This window comes from Colobus angolensis, unplaced genomic scaffold (assembly GCF_000951035.1).
Source record: "Colobus angolensis palliatus isolate OR3802 unplaced genomic scaffold, Cang.pa_1.0 Scaffold4, whole genome shotgun sequence".
In the NCBI taxonomy this organism is placed as follows: Eukaryota; Metazoa; Chordata; class Mammalia; order Primates; family Cercopithecidae; genus Colobus; species Colobus angolensis.
The window spans coordinates 4,377,477-4,396,892 of record NW_012117376.1 but is presented as its reverse complement, the minus strand read 5'-3'; the positions used below and the strand labels follow the sequence as shown (position 1 = coordinate 4,396,892).

The following is a 19,416-nucleotide window of genomic DNA, read 5'->3' as shown; positions in this document are numbered from 1 at the left end:
ATGATCCACCCGCCTTGGCCTCCTAAAGTGCTGGGATTGCAGGCATGAACCACTGTGCCTGGCCTTGAATCTTTTAAATTAGTTTTACGTTATATCAATACTATGTGAGTACATTCTCATTGTAATATATTTAGATTTTATAAACAAAATAAAAGCGACCCTGTGATCCTGTCCCTTCCCTCTCTAGAGGTAACCACCATTTGAAATATATCCTTTCAGATATCTTTACTCTGCTTTTACAAATGTGTGTACAAAAAATAAATGTTGATTTGTGAAAATTTGGTATTCCCTATATAGTCTGTAAGCTTTAAATATGTAAGTCTTGAATATCTTTCTTTCTTTTTTTTTTTTTTTTTTTTTTTGAGACGGAGTCTTGCTCTGTTGCCCGGGCTGGAGTGCAGTGGCCGGATCTCAGCTCACTGCAAGCTCTGCCTCCCGGGTCCACGCCATTCTCCTGCCTCAGCCTCCGGAGTAGCTGGGACTACAGGCGCCCGCCACCTCGCCCGGCTAGTTTTTTTGTATTTTTAGTAGAGACAGGGTTTCACCGTGTTAGCCAGGATGGTCTCGATCTCCTGACCTCGTGATCCGCCCGTCTCAGCCTCCCAAAGTACTGGGATTACAGGCTTGAGCCACCGTGCCCGGCCATTCTTGAATATCTTTCTATGTCAGTTACATTGGATCAAATGTTTGCTGGGTAAAAATGGAGGTTTTATGATATCTTTACTAGCTATGTACTATAAGGATGGGAGAAGAAAGGAATATAGGTATGTTTGCTGCTCTCAAGAGGCTCACAGAAGAATTGAAATATATTATCATTATAATAGAGAAAGTGTTCTAATAAAGATATGTACTAGGTGCTTTTTTAGTACAGAGTAAAGAATATCTACTCTTGGAGAAAGAAGTGAATATGTTAGGGAGTGCTTAGAGATGGTGAAAGAGATTTTGAATCAGTTTCTAAGAATATTTTGCAGGTCAAATGTGTCCTGGAATTAAGTAATATGCTCGCTTCATTCATTCTTCTCTGTCTAGTGAAATGTATGCCATCTTTTGGCAACAATCAATCTTTTTGGTGTCTTAAGCCAGGGTTCTAAAAGCAAAATCTTTATCATATTTGAGTGTCTTTTAGAATTTTGACAGCCTTAAACAGTGGCAGAAATTACTTCTGTTAATATTTTTGTATTTCATCTTGCAGAGGATTATGTGAATGTATTGTTTCCCTTCTTTAGGGAGGTGGTTGACTCAATGGTTCAGCATTTTAAAGTAACTATATTTGGAGACCGTAGACCAGTTTATGATGGAAAAAGAAGTCTTTACACCGCCAATCCACTTCCTGTGGCAACTACAGGGGTAAGATATGCATTCCTGTATTGGAAAGGTATATTTTTGAAGTGTCTCATTTTACGCGCATTTATTACCATTTTTATTACCATCCATATGTATGTGAGTATTTATCACTGATTGTTTTTAACTTTTTGTTTTGAAATAATTTCAAACTTACAGAAAAGTTGCAGGAATCATGCAAAGAACTCTCATACACCCTTTACCTAGATTCACTGAGGTTCTAAACATTTCCACATTTGTTTTATTTTTTTTCTGTCTCTCTTGTACATATGTACTTATTTTTTGCTGAACCATTCACAAGTAGATTGCATATACCATGCCCCATTAATATTTATTTTATTTTATTTATTTGTTTTGAGACAGGGTCTCGCTTTGTCACCTAGGTTGCAGTGCAGTGGTGTGATTTCGGCTCACTGCAACCTCTTCCTCCCAGATTCAAGCGATTCTTGTGCCTCAGCCTCCTGAGTAGCTGGGATTACAGACACGTGATACTGCTCCTGGCTAATTTTTTGTATTTAACTAATAGAGACGGGGTTTGCCATGTTGGCCATACTGGTCTCAAACTTGACCTCAAGTAATCCACCCAGCTCAGCCTCCCAAAGTTCTGGGATTTTGGGAGCGCCACCATGTTTGGCCAGTATTTAATACTTGAATGTATATTCCTAAGAACAATGATAAAAACCCTTGTACAGTTATCAGGTTCATTAAATTTAACATTGATATGATACTTTTATTTAATCAACAATACAAATTCCGGTTTTACCAATTTTTCCAATGATGCCCTTTAGTATTTTTTTCCCCCTCTGTTACAAAATCCAGTCCAAGATCATGATACAAATACCATGTCTTTCTTTCCCCAGCCTTTTTTTTTTCTTTCATGACAGTAACATTGTTGAAGATTATAGGCAAATTATTTTGTAGAATGTCCCCCAGTCTGGGTTTGTCTGATACTTCCCCTTGATTACATTCTGGTTATGCATTATTGGCAGGAATATTATATAACCATTTTTCCTTATCAGTGCGTCTTACCAGGAAGCACACAGTATGTATTTGTTCCATTATTGGTAATTATTGGTGATGTTAACTTTGGTCAGTTGATTAAATTGGTGTCTGCCAGTTTTCTCCTATTGAGGTATTCTTTTTCTCCTTGTAGTTAATAAGCATCTTGTAGGGAGATTCTTTTTGTAATTGTGATAAAACATATGTAACATAAAATTTACTGTCTTAACCATTTTAAGGTACATTTCAGTGGTATTAAGCACATTTACATTGTTGTATAATTGTTATCACCATCCATCCCCAGAATTGTCTTTATCTTACAAAACTGAAACTCCATATCCATTAAACAGTATCCGTTGCTCCCTCCCCTCAGCCTTGGCAACCACCGTAGTACTTTCTGTCTCTGAATTTGACTATTCTGGGTTCCTCATGTAAGTGAAATGATAGATTGTTTGTCTTTTTATGACTGGGTTATTTCACAGTTTATCCACATTTTTGCATGTATTAGAATCTCCTTTTCAAGGCTGAACAGTATTCCATTGTATATATATATAACACATTTGGTTTATCCTTTCATGCATCAGTGGACCCCTTTTGGCTACTGCAAATAATCCTGCTGTGAACATAGATGTAAAAATGTTGAACTCTGCTTTCAGTTCTTTAGATATATACCCAGAAGTAAATTGCCAGGTCATGTGATAATTATTAATTTTTTGAGGATCTGCTATATTGTTTTCCAGAATGGCTGCATCATTTTACATTCCCACCAACAGTGAACAAGAGTTCCAAACTCTCACTTCCGTGCCAACACTTGTTTTCTGTTTTTTGTTTTGTTTTGTTTTCTAATAATAGCCATCCTAATGGGCGTGAGATGATATCTCATTGTGGTTTTGATTTGCATGTCCCCCAACAATTAGTGATGTTGAGTATAACTTTGTAGGCTTATTGGCCATTTGTATTATCTTCTTTGGAGAAATGTGTAGTCAAGTCCTTTGCCCGTTTTTTGAACTGAGTTGTTTTTTGGAGTTTTGGGTAGTGAGTTGTAGGAGTTCTTTATTTTTAGATTTTTTATTTTTTTAGCTAAAGTGATGAATACCATTGTAGGAGTTCTTTATATATATTCTGGATATTAACTTCTGTATTCTGGATATTAACTATTTATATTCTGGACATTAACCTCTTGTCAGATACATAATTTGCAAACCTTTTCTTACATTTCACAGGTTGCCTTTTCACTCTGTTGACTGTATCTGTTGATACACAGAAGTTTTTAATTTTGAATGGGAAATACTTTTAAGGATCCTGTTGTTCATTAGATTTTGATTATTCTTGCTTGACAATTGATTATTCTTGCTTGAAAGGATTATTACTATGTAGAAGTGATGATTTTCTAATTCTGTCATTCCTTCTCCATATATTCATTAATCTGCTGTAAGGGAGAATTTTTTTTTTTTTACTCTGTTTATTGATTTCACTGCCCAGATTGTCCCAGATTTGGCCGGTGGGAACTCTTTTAAGCTGACTCCTGTGTCCTTTTGAAATGACACTTTTTGGGGAATACAGTCCTGCATCACCTAAAACAATGAGGATATGCTCTGAGAAATGTGTCCTTGGGCAATTTTGTCATTGTGCTATCATCACAGCATATACTTACACAAACCTAAGTGGTGTAGCTTTCTACATACCTACACCATATAATATGGCTCATTATCGCTATAAACCTATATAGGATGTTACTATGCTGAATACTGTAGGCACTTGTAAGACAATGGTAAATATTTGTGTATCTAAACGTATCTAAATATAGAAAAGGTGCAGTAAAAATACATTGTAAAAGATCGTTTAAATGGTACACCTGTATAAGGCAGCTTCATTATAATCTAATGGGACCACCGTGTATGTGTGGTCCATTGTTGACCAAAAATCGTTATGTGGTGCATGACCCTACTTCATTACTTTCTGGCACAAGATGTTCCTGGTTTATTTTATGTTTTCTCTGCTGCAGTCCTGCAACTAACCATTTCTCTGAGGATCTCTGGTTTCTTTTAGTTGGCAAACGCAATTTTGAAATGAAAATCTGGTTATTGGTATGTTCACTGCTGCTGGGGTATATGTGCTTCTAAGCCCTTTCAATGGATAGAGGTAGGAAATATATAAAAAGTAGATAAATAAATAAAACAGACAACAAAAACATATTACACTTTATATGGTAAATCTAACACACACATATATATATAGGAAATCATGAGTTCACACTTGATTCTTCCAATTCCAGTCTATACTCCATGGGATTCTTCCTTTCCTCACTCCATTCTATATTTGTATCTTTCTTCTTTAGTTAGATTCCTGGCTCCTCAAAGCATCACCTTCTCATTTGCTCAGTCCTACAGTACATACAAAATAGTTTGTGAATTACTATACTCAGACCACTACAGAACAGAAACCTGCTAATGAATTCAAGGCTTTATTTTGTATGCAATTCTTCTAAATCCACCCTTTCTCTACCCCTGGAATGAAGACTGTCGGCAGTATACATACTGTGTTCAAGAGTTACTTGAATTAGTCCTTCCTTTTTCTTTTCTTTCAATGTGGTTATGTTATTTATTTGAAATTTATTTGGGTTCATTTGATTCTGTTTATGATATTCTGTTTTAATTTTTTCCCTCCATTTTTATTTATTTATTTATTTAGACAGGGTCTTGCTCTGTAACCCAGGCTGGAGTTCATTGGCACATTCACGGCTCACTGCAGCCTCAACGTCTCAGGCTCAAACGATCCTACTACCTCAGCCTCCCAAGCAGTTGGTGTACACCACCACATCTGGCTAATTTAATTTTTTGTAGAGACTAGGTCTTACTCTGTTGCCTAGGTTGGTTTAAAATTCCCTGGCTCAAGCAGTCCTCCTGCCTTAGCATCCCAAGGTGCTGGGATTACGGGAGTAAATTTTTTTTTTTTTTTTGAGACGGAGTCTCACTCTGTTTCCCAGGCCGGAGTGCGGTGATGCAATCTTGGCTCACCGCACCCTCTGCCTCCTGAGTTCATATAATTCTTGTGCCTCAGCCTCCCAGGTAGCTGGGATTACAGACGTGCCACCACGACCGGCTAATTCTGTATTTTTAGTAGAGGCGGGCTTTCACCATGTTGGCCAAGCTGGTCTCGAACTCCTGACCTGAAGTGATCTGCCTGCCTCAGCCTCCCAAAGTGCTGGGATTATGTGCGTGAGCCACTGCGCCTGGCCTTTTTTTTTTTTTTAATATATAGAATTTTAATATGCTTCCAAATGTCAAAATTATACCAAAACGTGTACTCAGAATTGTTCTGTCCTTATTTTTCCAGTCCATTCCCTCCCATCCTTTGAAAGTAACTAGTTTCTTTGTTTCTGGTTCACACTTCCTATGTTTCTTTTTGCAGAAGTAAGCAGACATGTGAATATTTTCCTCCTTTCTCACACAAAAGTTGTCATAGTATTTGTAATCTTTTGTACTTTGCTTTTTTCACTTAATAGTATAGCTTGGAAATTTATTCCATGGCAGTTTCAAGAGGTTTTCCTCATTCTTTTTTCATAGCTGCATAAATGTTAGAGCATTTAGGGTAGTTTCCAGTATTTTGCAGTGACACATAATGCTGGCATGAGTAACTGTGTTGTTTAAATTTTATCGACAAAAAAAAAAAATAAATGGTATATTTTAGTCTATTGACTTTTTTATTTTTGCCATGTTTTCTCTTAGATATTTTTATAAGTTAAATCTAAAATAATTGTATTTATCATTTTCAGCATTTACCAGTAGTTGACTCTTTTCTCATCAACAGGTAGATTTAGACGTTACTTTACCTGGGGAAGGTGGAAAAGATCGACCTTTTAAGGTGTCAATCAAATTTGTCTCTCGGGTGAGTTGGCATCTACTGCATGAAGTACTGACAGGACGGACCTTGCCTGAGCCACTGGAATTAGACAAGCCAATCAGCACTAACCCTGTCCATGCTGTTGATGTGGTGCTACGACATCTGCCCTCCATGAAGTGAGTGCTTCTGCTTTTTTTCTCTTTATTTAAACTCTCAAGAATGAATTGTGCAGGCTTCTCTTGGTTAAACCTTTATTTGCTGTATATTTTGATTGTTCAACTGAAATGTTGAACAAGAATAGCATCAATACAAATTCATTGACAGGAGTACGTTACAGAAAATTATCTGGCTTTTGCAAGTAACTGTACATCATTAGCTTAGCTAATCTCGTGAATAATTTTATAGAAAAATATCTCACCCTTTCTCTTAGGATCTAAAAGTCTTAACAGATCTATTTTCAGATGTATTTCTTTAGTTATATTATCTTGCTTTAAAAGTAATTTCACTGTTTATACAACATCAAATTGTGTTGAATTGCTTCTAGGACCTCACATGTGTAGGGTATGCTCCTGTGTGTGACCACATGTGTACCCATGTATTTTTTATTGTTTCGTTGGGTTTTTTTTGAGACATGGTCTCACACTGGCGCCCAGGCTGTAGTGCAGTGGCACAATCATGGCTCACTGCAGCCTCAACCTCCCAGGCCTAAGCAATCCTCCTACCTCAGCCTTCTGAGTAGCTGGGACCACAGGCATGCACCATCACACCTGGCTAATTTAAATTTTTTTTTTTTTTTCTTGTAGAGATGGAATCTCCCTATGTTGCCCAGGCTGGTTTCAAACTCCTGGCTCAAGTGATCCTCTCACCTTAACCTCCCAAAGTGCTCGGATTACAGGTGTAAGCCCCCACACCTGACTCAGTATGTTTTTTTTAAAGAAAAATAGTATGTCTTGCAAACACCTTTATAGAAATAGCTTTTTGGTCAATAATTGTTCACTTGTTAACATTTTTAAGGTTGGAACTGTTAACTTTTTAAAACCTATTTTTAAGAAATTATTTTAGATAAAATTCATTCGTATTTCAACCAACAGTTTTGAGAAAGGAAAATTTAAGTAGATTTTTTTCCGTTTAGAATAGGTACTTTTTGCTTTCTCAAATTTGGAACATGTTTAGTTTCATACATTCATAATGATAAGCATCATTATGATAAGTTAATTGTGCTTTAGTCTCCCCTTTTCTGCAGATTTAAATACTTGTATGAGAAGGAAAGGATTGAACATGCCATTTTAATTTTTGTAGATACACGCCTGTGGGGCGTTCATTTTTCTCTGCTCCAGAAGGATATGACCACCCTCTGGGAGGAGGCAGGGAAGTGTGGTTTGGATTCCATCAGTCTGTTCGGCCTGCCATGTGGAAAATGATGCTTAATATTGATGGTAAGGGAACTAAAGCCATATTCTGTATTGGGTGGTAGATTTCTATATGATGTGTGTACATAAATTTTATATATAATTATACATACCGGTATCTCGAAGTAATATTTGGACATGTATTATGATCTACTAAAAAAACCTTTATATTTTTATTACATTTCATTTAGAAAGCCTGTAGAACTTACCTTGGAATGCTGCTAAACATGAAGCAAGCACATGAAGACAGATTTAAAAGCCCTGACAATTATCTGAGCAATCTTCTATTATAACTCACTTTTGCCCTTTTAACTCTAAGCCAACGTTTTATTATGAAATATATATTTTAAGAAAGATAATTCTGTTGAGCATGGTGACCCCCAGATGTTATACCTACTGCTGGTCTTAATGTGATGCTAATTGCATTCTTGTTTTTAGGTGTTTTCTTACAAAATATTGTCAAACTTATATAAAAGCAGAGAGAACAGTATGATGAACTACCACATAGGTAGCCATTACTCAGATTGTCAGAATTTTTCTACCTTTGCGTAATCCGAGTACATTTCTTCTTCTACAGTAGTGTTTTTAAATCAAATCCCAGACGGCATGTTATTTTGTCCCTACTACTTCAATGTGTACCTCTAAAACTATGGATATTTTCTTATAGCAGCAATGTCATTATTATATGTAGGAAAATTATAAACAAACATTTATTTGTACCCTCTTATACCTGTCCATAATCAGATTTCCCTGATTGTCTGAAATATGTCTTTTTCTAGTTAGCTGGTTCTAATCAGAAGTGAAACAAGATCCACACATCACATTTGATTATTATGCCTTTTTCGATCTAGTAGTCCCACTTCCTTCCTTGTTTTCTTGTTTCTTTATGCCATTGATGTTTTACAAGAACTTGGTCACTTGTTCTGTAGAATATATTCAAATCTGATTTTGTCTTTTTGTTTTCTTGTGTTATTACCTTGTTCCTCTATCCCCTATATTTTCTGAAAATAAAAGCTTAGATTCATTCCATTCTGGTTCAAAATGCTTACAAGTGCTTTGTGTTGTGTCATATTAGGAAACACAGTATCTAGTGGTCCCAATTTTAGTGATGCAAAAATCAGTCTCTAGGTTCAGAGATTAATCAGTAGATTCAGAGATCTTCCATTGTAAATTTCTTAATTAACTTTTGAATTGCTAATGTTCTGTTCACTGATCATTGTGACCCAAATTATTTATTTCACTAGGGATTACGAACTGGTAAATTTTCTGTTACTCTTTTTGCATTAGGATTTGCATTAAAATTTGCATGGAATTTTTCTGTGGAAAAGCTCCATGTCCTGTTGATAATTCGTAAATGTTTGAAAGCTTTCTTGCTTTCAGACACAGCAGGATATTCCTTTCTCATCTTATATTTCTTGCCCAGTACCTGAAATTAGACAATCCTCCAAGGATCCCTGGATCCTTCCAGATCAGGGCATAGTTTCCTCACTTTTTCAGCTGCACCTACCATTGTGCAATATGTGATTGAGGAGGGGATATATTTAACTAGTTTTCTTTAGATGTATACTAGGGTTATTTTTAACTATTTTCTATTTCACATTATTTTATGTATATTAAGATGTGTCTGTAAGATAAATTCCTGGAGGTTAGACTGATGAGTTAAGGGCAAATGTATTAATATTTGTAATTTGTATCATTATTGCCAGATTGCACTCCATAGAGATTGTAAATATTTTTCATCAGTGAATGAGAGTACCAATTACCTTGTATCTTTGCCACTAGAATTGTCAAACTCTTAGATTTTCATCAATCAATCTGCAAGAAACAGTTTTCTTGTGTCCTCTTAATTTGTATTTGACTACCTTTTCACAAATTAAGGGCCACTTGTGTTTCTTTTTTAATGAACTGTTAGTTTATATCTTTTGCCCTTTTTTTTCTATTGGATTTTTGGTCTTCTCATTTACTCATAATGCTTTCTAAATTAAAGAAGTTAGCCCTTCATCTGTCATGAGTTGTAGATATTTTACCTAGGTTGGTATTTGTCTTTTGACTTTTGGTGTGGTGGAGTTTTTTTTTGTTTTGCCGTGCAGAAGTTTGTTTGTATGTTGATGTGTACACACATACATATGTATTGGTCAGTCATTGCTTTTATGACTTTTAATATCTGATAGGACTAGTCCCATTTTCTCTTTTCAGGGTTTTCCAGGCCATTCTTTTTTTTTTTTAATTTTTTATTTTATTTTATTTTTTTGAAACGGAGTGCTAGGATTACAGGCACCGCGCCCAGCCTCAGGCCATTCTTATGTATAAGCTTTAGAAATTCCTTGTTTAGATCCAGTGAGTGGGAGAGGACAGATTGTTATTTTTATTGAGATCCTATTAGATTTATAAATTAAGTTAGGATAAATTGACATCTTTAAGATGTTATCTTTTCTGTCAAAGAATATACTATGTCTTTATATTTGTTCAAGATTACTTTTTTTTCTTCAAGAGATCTTACAGCTTTCTTCACATAATTTTTTCACATTTCTTTTTTTCTTTTCTTTCTTTTTTTTTTTTTTTTTTTTTGAGACGGAGTCTCGCTCTGTCGCCCAGGCTGGAGTGCAGTGGCGCAATCTCGGCTCACTGCAAGCTCCACCTCCCAGGTTTACGCCCTTCTCCTGCCTCAGCCTCCCAAGTAGCTGGGACTACAGGCGCCCGCCACCACGCCCGGCTAGTTTTTTGTATTTTTTAGTAGAGACGGGGTTTCACCAGGTTAGCCAGGATGATCTCGATCTCCTGACCTCATGATCCACCCGTCTCGGCCTCCCAAAGTGCTGGGATTACAGGCTTGAGCCACCGCGCCCGGCCTCTTTCTTTCTTTTTTTTTGAGACCGAGTTTCGCTCTGGAGTACAATGGAGTGATCTCGGCTCACAGCAACCTCTGCCTCCCGGGTTCAAGCAATTCTCATGCCTCAGCCTCCCAAGCAGCTGTGATTACAGCATGCGCCACCACACTCAGCTAATTTTGTATTTTTAGTAGAGACGGAGTTTCACCATGTTGATCAGGCTGGTCTCAAACTCCTGACCTCAGGTGATCCACCCACCTCAGCCTCCCAGAGTGCTGGGATTACAGGCATGGGCCACCACACCCAGGCCATTTCTTGTTATTCCATGATATTTTCTTCTTTTTGTTGCTATTAAATGGTTTATAGATACTAACTGGTTATTGCTTATATGTATTCAGGCTTTTGCTTTCTGTATACTTTCTCTCTTTCTGTGTTATTGAAGTCCATTATTATTTGTGGTATTTTTTCAGGTGATTTTATTGGGGTTTCTAGGTTATAATCATCACCTGCAACTAGTGATAAGTTTACCTCTTCCTTTGGATTTTTATACCTCTAATTTTTTTATCACATTATATAGACTAATCAGACAAGGTAGGGTTAAATAGTAGTGATTAATGTGCATCCTTTTTCTTTCTTGCTCTAGAAGCATTAAGTATTGTATGTTTGTATATATTGTCATATTAAGGAATATCTGTTCCTTGTTTTATTAAGTATGTTTATCAAGAGTATGTGTTAAATTTTGTCCGATGCCTTTTCAGCATTTGTGAAGATGTGATATTTCTCTTCTTTTTAACAAACATTGAACCAAACCAGCACTCCTAGAGTCTTAATTGATGCTGGATTCTGTTTGCTAACACTTTACTTTTATAAATTAAAATGCAAAAGTTTAATTAATCTGCAGCCTTCCCATTTTGTACAGTCTTTGTCAAGTTTTGGTATTATTTCCTAAAAAATTCAGAAGTTTTCCATTTTCTAACGTGTATAACAGTTTTAAAATAGGTTAATATTATCAGCTCTTTTATGATTTCGTAGAATTGCCCTATAAAACCTTGTGACCTGGTGTTTGGTTTGGTTTGGTTTGGTTTGCTAGGTAGCTGTTTTAAAACTTCCCTCATTTATTTTGTGAGAATCAGTCTAATAATTTATCATACATTTAAAAATGACTAAGAATATAATTGGATTGTAACACAAAGAAAGGATAAATGCTTGAGGTAATGGATACCCCATTTACCCTGATCTGATTATTATGCATTATATACCTGTATCAAAAGTTCATGTAACCCATAGATATATACACGTACTATGTACCCATAAAATTTTTTTTTAATTAAAAAAAAAAGTCTCTTCAGGGTGTTTAGGTTCACTTTTGGTAGCTCACATTTTACTGGAAAATTATTTATTTTATTCATATGTAATTTAATTATACAGAGTTTTATGAAATAGTTTCTATTGTTGTTATTATTGTTATTATTATTGTTATTATTATTATTTTTTTTGAGACAGGGTCTTGCTCTGTCACCCAGGCTGGAGTGCAGTAGTGTAATCTTGACTCACTGCAACCTCTGCCCCCCAGGGTCAAGTGACCTTCCCACTACAGCCTCCTGAGCAGCTGGGACTACAGACACATGTCACCACACCTGGCTAATTTTTGTATTTTTTTGTAGAGACAGGATTTCACCATGTTGCCCAGGCTGGTCTCGAACTCCTAGGCTCAAGAGATCTGCCTGCCTTGACTTCCCAGAGTGCTGGGATTACAAGCATGTGCCACCGTGTCCGGCCAGTTTCTATTAGTTTTTGAAATTCTGTGTATTTCTGTGGTTTTCCCAGTTTATTATTTTGCATATCTGTGCTTTGTTCTTTTTACTTTTTTTTTTCAGGTAGTGAAATTGGGTGGTGGTTATTTTTCTCCATCTTTTTCAAGCTTTCAACAATAAGCATCTATTTTTATGAAAAAATTTTTAAAAGTTATGGAATCATAAATATTTATTTTAGAATAACAAAAATAAATATGTATTTTAGAAAACAAAATGTATTGAGTGCTTTCTGATTAAGAACAAAATATAGTTAATGAATGCTATCTGATTGTTTAATTAAATACTTTTATCCTTAGCCTTTTTTCCTATGGCCTGATTTCTTTTTTGGTAACATATTCTTCCCAGTTAATGAATTACTGAAACCTATAATAGAGAATCTTTTCTATTATTCTAGCTCAGGTGTATATTTAGTACTTCAACTTAAATTCTTGGATCAATGAAATAAAATCTTGATGAACTCTTTCTAGAGAAGTAAGGTACCCAAATTTATTGAAACAATTTTTTTTTTTTTTTTTTTTTTTTTTGAGTTTCGCTCTGGTGTCCAGGCCGGAATGTAGTGGCTCGATCTCAGCTCATTGCAACCTCCGCCTCCCCAGTTCAAGCGATTGTCCGGCCTCAGCCCCCCCCAAGTAACTGGGATTACAGGTGCACACCATGATGCCCGGCTAATTTTTTTGTATTTTTAGTAGAGATGGGGTCTCACCATGTTGGTCAGGCTGGTGTCAAACTCCTGACCTCAGGTGATCTGCCTGCCTCAGCCTCCCAAAGTGCTGGAATTACAGGCGTGAGCCAACGCACCCGGCTTGAAAACAATTTTTTTTAATTAACGTTAAACTCACTAGAAAACTCTCAAGAATTGTGTTGCAGATCATTTGAAAATATATCTGCCAACTTCCCCTTCCTTCTTGAAGTGTGTTTACAGGCAGAGCAAATTACAACAGTCTTACTGTTCTTGAAGGATAGAGCAACTTCCTGGAGATTCTGGAAGCTCAGTTCTCTGGTCGGTGATTAGGATACAATACTGATGTTGAGGAAAGTAAGGCCTTTCTGACAATGGGAATTATTCTTTTTTTTTTTTTTTTTCTTGAGACGGAGTCTGGCTCTGTCGCCCAGAGTGGAGCGCAGTGGCCCGATCTCGGCTCACTGCAAGCTCCGCCTCCCAGGTTCACACCATTCTCCTGCTTCAGCCTCCTGAGTAGCTGGGACTACAGGCGCCCACCACCACACCCAGCTAATTTTTTGTATTTTTAGTAGAGATGGGGATTCACCATGTTAGCCAAGATGGTCTCGATCTCCTGACCTTGTGATCCACCCGCCTCAGCCTCCCAAAGTGCTGGGATTACAGGCGTGAGCCACTGCGCCCAGCCAACAATGGGAATTATTCTTAAAGTTATTTTTCTGTCTTTTTAAGCTAGATTAGTAACAGGTACTTTTGTTTTATTGGTGGAAATATTTAAAACAATTATTTTTCTGGTGATCACTGTTTTAGCTGTATTACAAAGCTTCTAATATATAGTATTTTTATTCTAGAAACTAGAAACTCCACAAATTTCTTTTGTATTTCCCCTGTGCTTGAAATATTGTTTGAGAGACTTTTCAGATTTTCAGAATGAAAATCGTTTTGTTTTCTGGATTTGTTATGAATTTTCTAGTTTCATTGTATTGTTAAAAAATGTGGTTTGTATTTTTCCTTTTAGAGTTTGTAGAGGTATTTTTTGTACCCCAATATATGGTCAATTTTTGTGATAGTTCTATGGCTATTTGAAAATAAGGTATATTCATATATTAGGTTAGAGTGAAATATCCATCAGAGCTACCAGTTTATGTTGCTTATGTCATTTATTTCCTTACTTAGTTTTGTTTTTTGTTCTCTCAGACTAGGAGAAATAAATTTCCTATTATAAGTATCTTTCTGTTTCTTTTATCTCCTATAATTTCATTTTCTGAATGTTGCTACTGTATATTTAGAAGCATATATATTCATATCTATTTTCTTTGTTATGAATTATAACCTTTATATGATGAGTGACTTTCTTTTTGTACTTTTTGACCAAAATTCAACATTATTAGAAGCATATATATTCATATCTATTTTCTTTATTTTCTTTGTTACGAATTATAACCTTTATATGATAAGTGACTTTCTTTTTGTACTTTTTGACCAAAATTCTACATTATCTAATAAAAGGATTGCACTTCATGCTTTTGTGAACTTTATCCTATCCTTTAATTTTTTTTTTTTTCAGATATATCTTATGACAGCATAGAATGGTTTGCTTTGTGGGTCAGTTTAAAGCTTTTTTTCTGTTTTAGTGGATGAATTCAGCCAGATATAGATAGGAAGGACATATCCTCCTATCAAGACACAACCATTGGTTGTGGTTTTGTAAAATTATTTTATGCCATTTTTTATGTTTGTATATATTTTGAAACTTTGAGTGATGTCTTTTCTGTGCTTTTTAAATGGTAGTCCTCATATTAGGAAGATTTTCCCCCCAGTGGTTATCTTTATACTTATACCTTCATACAATACTTGTCGTCCTCTGTTTTAAAGCAGTCTTTTCTTTCTCTTAATTGAGTAACAGTCACATTAGCTTTATTCTCTTCCCTTCTTTCTACTAATTTTAGCCAATATAGTATTATTTTATTGCCCTTTATAATTTTATTCTTTCATGTTGCTTAAGGTTTTACTGATTGACTTTCAACTTTGACTCCTATCTATTGCACATGAGGTCCAGTCATTGAGCTTATTCTACTTTTTATATTTTCTACTCTTGACATTCATTTGTATATATTCATTTATTTGAATTCCTACGTGCTTAGACCATGTAACAGTTTCATTCCATTTGTTTTCAATCTTAAATCTGCAATTAAATGTATTGTTGCTCACTGCCAGTCCTTTTGCTGAAATTTTTCTGGTCATTTGTTGGTTTCAGTTTGTCCTCAAGTTGCTGCTTTAAGAAATGCTCGGCCGGGCGCGGTGGCTCAAGCCTGTAATCCCAGCACTTTGGGAGGCCGAGACGGGCGAATCACGAGGTCAGGAGATCGAGACCATCCTGGCTAACACGGTGAAACCCCGTCTCTACTAAAAAAATACAAAAAACTAGCCGGGCGAGGTGGTGGGCGCCTGTAGTCCCAGCTACTCGGGAGGCTGAGGCAGGAGAATGGCGGGAACCCGGGAGGCGGAGCTTGCAGTGAGCTGAGATCTGGCCACTGCACTCCAGCCCGGGCGGCAGAGCGAGACTCCGTCTCAAAAAAAAAAAAAAAAAAAAAAAAAAAAAAAAAAAAAAGAAATGCTCATATGAATAAGGGCTGAGTTATCTGTAGCCTTATTCCTGAAGGACTTTGGCTAGATGTGGAATTGTTGGCTCACACTTTTTCCTTGAGTATCTTGTAGGTATTTTTCCACTGTCTTCTGGCACTGAATGTTCAATAGTGAAGTATGATGCCAGCTTGATTTTATTTTTCTTAGAAGGGATGTGCTTTTTTGTGTGTGATTGCTGAAAGTATTTCTTCCAAATACCAAATAATTTAGAAATTATTTTAAGTGACATCTGATAAAATTATTAGATGTTTTCTTAATTGACCTTTTTGGGTCAGTTTTATGTCTATCATTTTATTTACTTTTAAAAAATTTTTATCCTACATGCTTCTCACTGTGCCTTTCTTGTTGTATATTTTTACCATGTGCTCATTGCATTTTAGTTCTTAAATTTTTTTAATTCTTTAAATTCTTTTTCTTCCATTTCTTTTCTGAGTTCTGCCATGCTTGTTTCACTGCAACTCCCGTTGACTGGATAGCTCCTCTTTGAGTTCCTAAATTTCTGCTCTGAACTTTTTCTTCATAACTGCATTAGGAATTTTTCAATGCGAGTAACAAGTAGGGTTTTAATTTTTCTCTGCTTTGTGATGATATTGTTTGTTGAGGTTTCTTTGTCAGAGATGTCGCAGTGCCTTTTTACATTTTTTTCTATGGCATTTTTGTATAGGTACTTAACCACTTTTTTGTTGCTTATATTGGCATGAGATGAGTTTCCCAAACCATCTGTTAGAAGGGACTTGAAGGTCTTAGGAACATTAGGAACACCTTCGAAGCAAGATAGTTTTCCATGTTTCTGTGTTCAAGGCTTCTCTCCTCCATTGTTCTGGTGGATTCTTTCTTCAAAATACAGCCACATCTCATATGCGTCTCAGTAACTTAGGGGTTTAAGTAATGTGAACTACCAGCCATGAGTTCCCCAGGTCCTATTTCTGCTACCAAGGGATACACCTCCTACCCTTTAAATTGCCTGCCTCAAATGTTAACAATTAAAGAATTTGTGGCCGGGCGCGGTGGCTCAAGCCTGTAATCCCAGCACTCTGGAAGGCCGAGACGGGAGGATCACAAGGTCAGGAGATCGAGACCATCCTGGATCCTGGCTAACATGGTGAAACCCCGTCTGTACTAAAAATACAAAAAATTAGCCGGGTGCGGTGGCAGGCGCCTGTAGTCCCAGCTACACGGGAGGCTGAGGCAGGAGAATGGCGTGAACCTGGGAGGCGGAGCTTGCAGTGAGCCAAGATTGCGCCACTGCACTCCAGCCTGGGCGACAGCAAGACTCCATCTCAAAAAAAAAAAAAAAAAAAGAATTTGTGATAGATATACAGAAGTTCTTTGTACTATTCTTGTAACTTTTCTGTGAGTTTGAAACTACTTCAAAAGAAGAAATTACAAAAGAGCATGCCTCACTTATAAAAGAGTGGTCCTTTCTGAGATCTGTCACTTCCAAACCACTTATTGTTCTGCCACTTTCTACACCTCCTTTCCTTACCTCCTTCTGAGAATCCCACATTTAATCTCAGTTCTAAACATTGTAGTTCCCACTTGAGATAGGTTCTTTTCTTTCTGGGAGTAAAGATGTGCTATTCCCCTACCAGATTCCTTTATACTTCTTATCATTCTCCCATGCTCAGATGTGGCTTCTTTTAGTCTCAAGTACTTTGGGTCATATTTACTTATAATTTGGCATTTTTAGGTTTTTATTATCCCCTAGTTTCACTAAAGACGTATGGTATTTTTTGTTTTTATTCTTTGTTGCTCTGTACCGGTTCTCGGAGAAAGATGGGAAAATTTGGAACTAAATTGCTGTTATGTTCCTACTAGAACTTGAAGTCCAGCTTTGAAAATTATTAAGAAATAATTTCTAGGCCGGGTGTGGTAGCTCACGCCTGTAATCCTAGCACTTTGGGAGGCCAAGGTGGGAGGATCACTTGAGCCTAGGAGTTTGAGACCAGCCTGGGCAACATAGTGAGACCCCCATCTCTATTAAAAAATAAAGAAATAATTTCTAAATCACCCCTTGTTTAAAGAAATCATGAAGAAAATTTTGAACTGAAGGATAATGAATACAATACATATAGAACTGGTATGATCAGCTAAAGCAATGCTTAGAGAGAATTTAAAACTTTAAATACCTATTATTAAAAAAAAAAAAGCATCAGTGACATGAGCATTCATTCTCAACAAGTTAGAAAAATCACAGAAAATTAAATGCGAAAGAGAATAGAAAGAAAGAAAAGATAAAAACCAATCAGTGAAATAGAAAAAACTTCTCTCTGTCCTTTAGATAGGGAGACTTCAAAGGTTTTTAAGAAGGATAGTGACATGATCATATTTGTTTTCCAGAAAGAGACCTCTGGCAGCAGTGTGGAGAATAGATAGAGGAGAAAAAACTAATCTGAGAAGCCAGTTAGGAGGCTTTTCAATCACTAGTTCAGGTAAGAGATGGTGATGGTCTAATGTGGGATGGAGAGGAAGGATTAAGCTGAAAAAATAGGTTTAAGAACCATGTCCAGAAAAAAAAAACTTTGGGTGTAGTTACTGGTACATGGAACTGATTGGAAAAAAATAGACCAGAGCTTTACTGGATTTTTGAAGGAATTGTTTTTGCAAATAAACTACAAGCCTGGCATATCAGTCAAGGTTCAGCTAGAGAAACAGAACCAGTAGGAAGTATAGAGAGAGGGTTTATGCAATTGTAGGAGCTAGATAGGCAAGTCTGAAATTTTGAGGGCACGCTGTCAGAAAGGGCAGGTGAAATTCAGGCATGGACTGAAGCAGTTATCTATAGGTGGAATTTCTTGCTCTCAGGGAAGCTTCAGCCCTACTTTTAAGACCTTTCACCTAACTGAATTAGGCCCATCCACATTATTCAGGATAATCTCTTTTACTTAAAGTCAACAGATTATGGATTTTAATTACATCTACAAAATACTTTCATAGCAACACCTAGATTAGTGTTTGATTAAACAAATGGCAGCTGGTAGCCTAGCAAGTTAACACATTAAAAACAACACCTGCCATGGTGGCTTACACCTGTAATCCCAGCATTTTGGGAGACCAAAGTGGGAGGGTCACTTGAGATCAGGAGTTTGAGATTAGGCTGAACAACATAGTGAGACCTGATCTCTACCAAAAAAAAAAAGAAAAAAAAATTAGCCAGGTGTGGTGCGTGCTTGTAGTCCCAGCTGCTAGGGAGGCTGAGATGGGAGGAAGGCTTGAGGCCAGGAGATGAAGGCTGTGTTGAGCCATGATTGTACCACTGCACTCCAGCAGTGACAAAGCAAGGCCCCATCTCAAATAAATAAAAAGAACAACTCTCTCCACACCTGGTGTGAAATTTTCTGTGATTATTCAGCCCTTGAAGCAACTTTAAGGTACAGTGACTGCCATATTATAAACTATCTCCCAAGAAGGGCGTACTCTCCAGTGTACATTCAGAGTAGTGACTGTGAGTTTTCTAGCAGGTATGAATGGTGGTACTGTCAACTGAATATGGAAGTAGATCTACTATTGCTGATTAGTTGGCAGTATACACCATGTATCAATGTTAACATGTCCAAAGCTTGAGGATTCTATGGAACATATAGGCAGACATATCTAGTGTATAGTTAGAAATTTAGGTATGAAAATCTATAAGGTAGGAGCTGAAAGAGTGTTGGGACTCTTCAGTACGTAAATCCATATTTGAAACTATAGAAGTGGAAAAACTCTTTAGGAATATTATTTAGATTGAAACAGGAAAGAGGGCCGGGCGCGGTGGCTCAAGCCTATAATCCCAGCACTTTGGGAGGCCGAGGCGGGCGGATCACGAGGTCAGAAGATCGAGACCATCCCGGCTAACCCGGTGAAACCCCGTCTCT

General features: G+C 36.7%; 1 protein-coding gene across 2 annotated transcripts in view; it reads left to right on the top strand.

Annotated features, from left to right (window-relative positions):
* The window catches only part of AGO3 (argonaute RISC catalytic component 3), a 133,978-nt gene that overhangs the window by 39,182 nt on the left and 75,380 nt on the right, over nucleotides 1-19,416 (top strand). Inside the window, exons 3-5 of one of the 2 annotated variants that reach the window (XM_011955329.1) lie at nucleotides 1,227-1,347; nucleotides 6,151-6,359; nucleotides 7,483-7,619. In XM_011955329.1, coding sequence (XP_011810719.1) covers nucleotides 1,227-1,347; nucleotides 6,151-6,359; nucleotides 7,483-7,619 — 467 coding nt within the window. The remainder of the gene's footprint in view (nucleotides 1-1,226; nucleotides 1,348-6,150; nucleotides 6,360-7,482; nucleotides 7,620-19,416) is intronic. The other variant, XM_011955330.1, reaches the window with a different exon arrangement.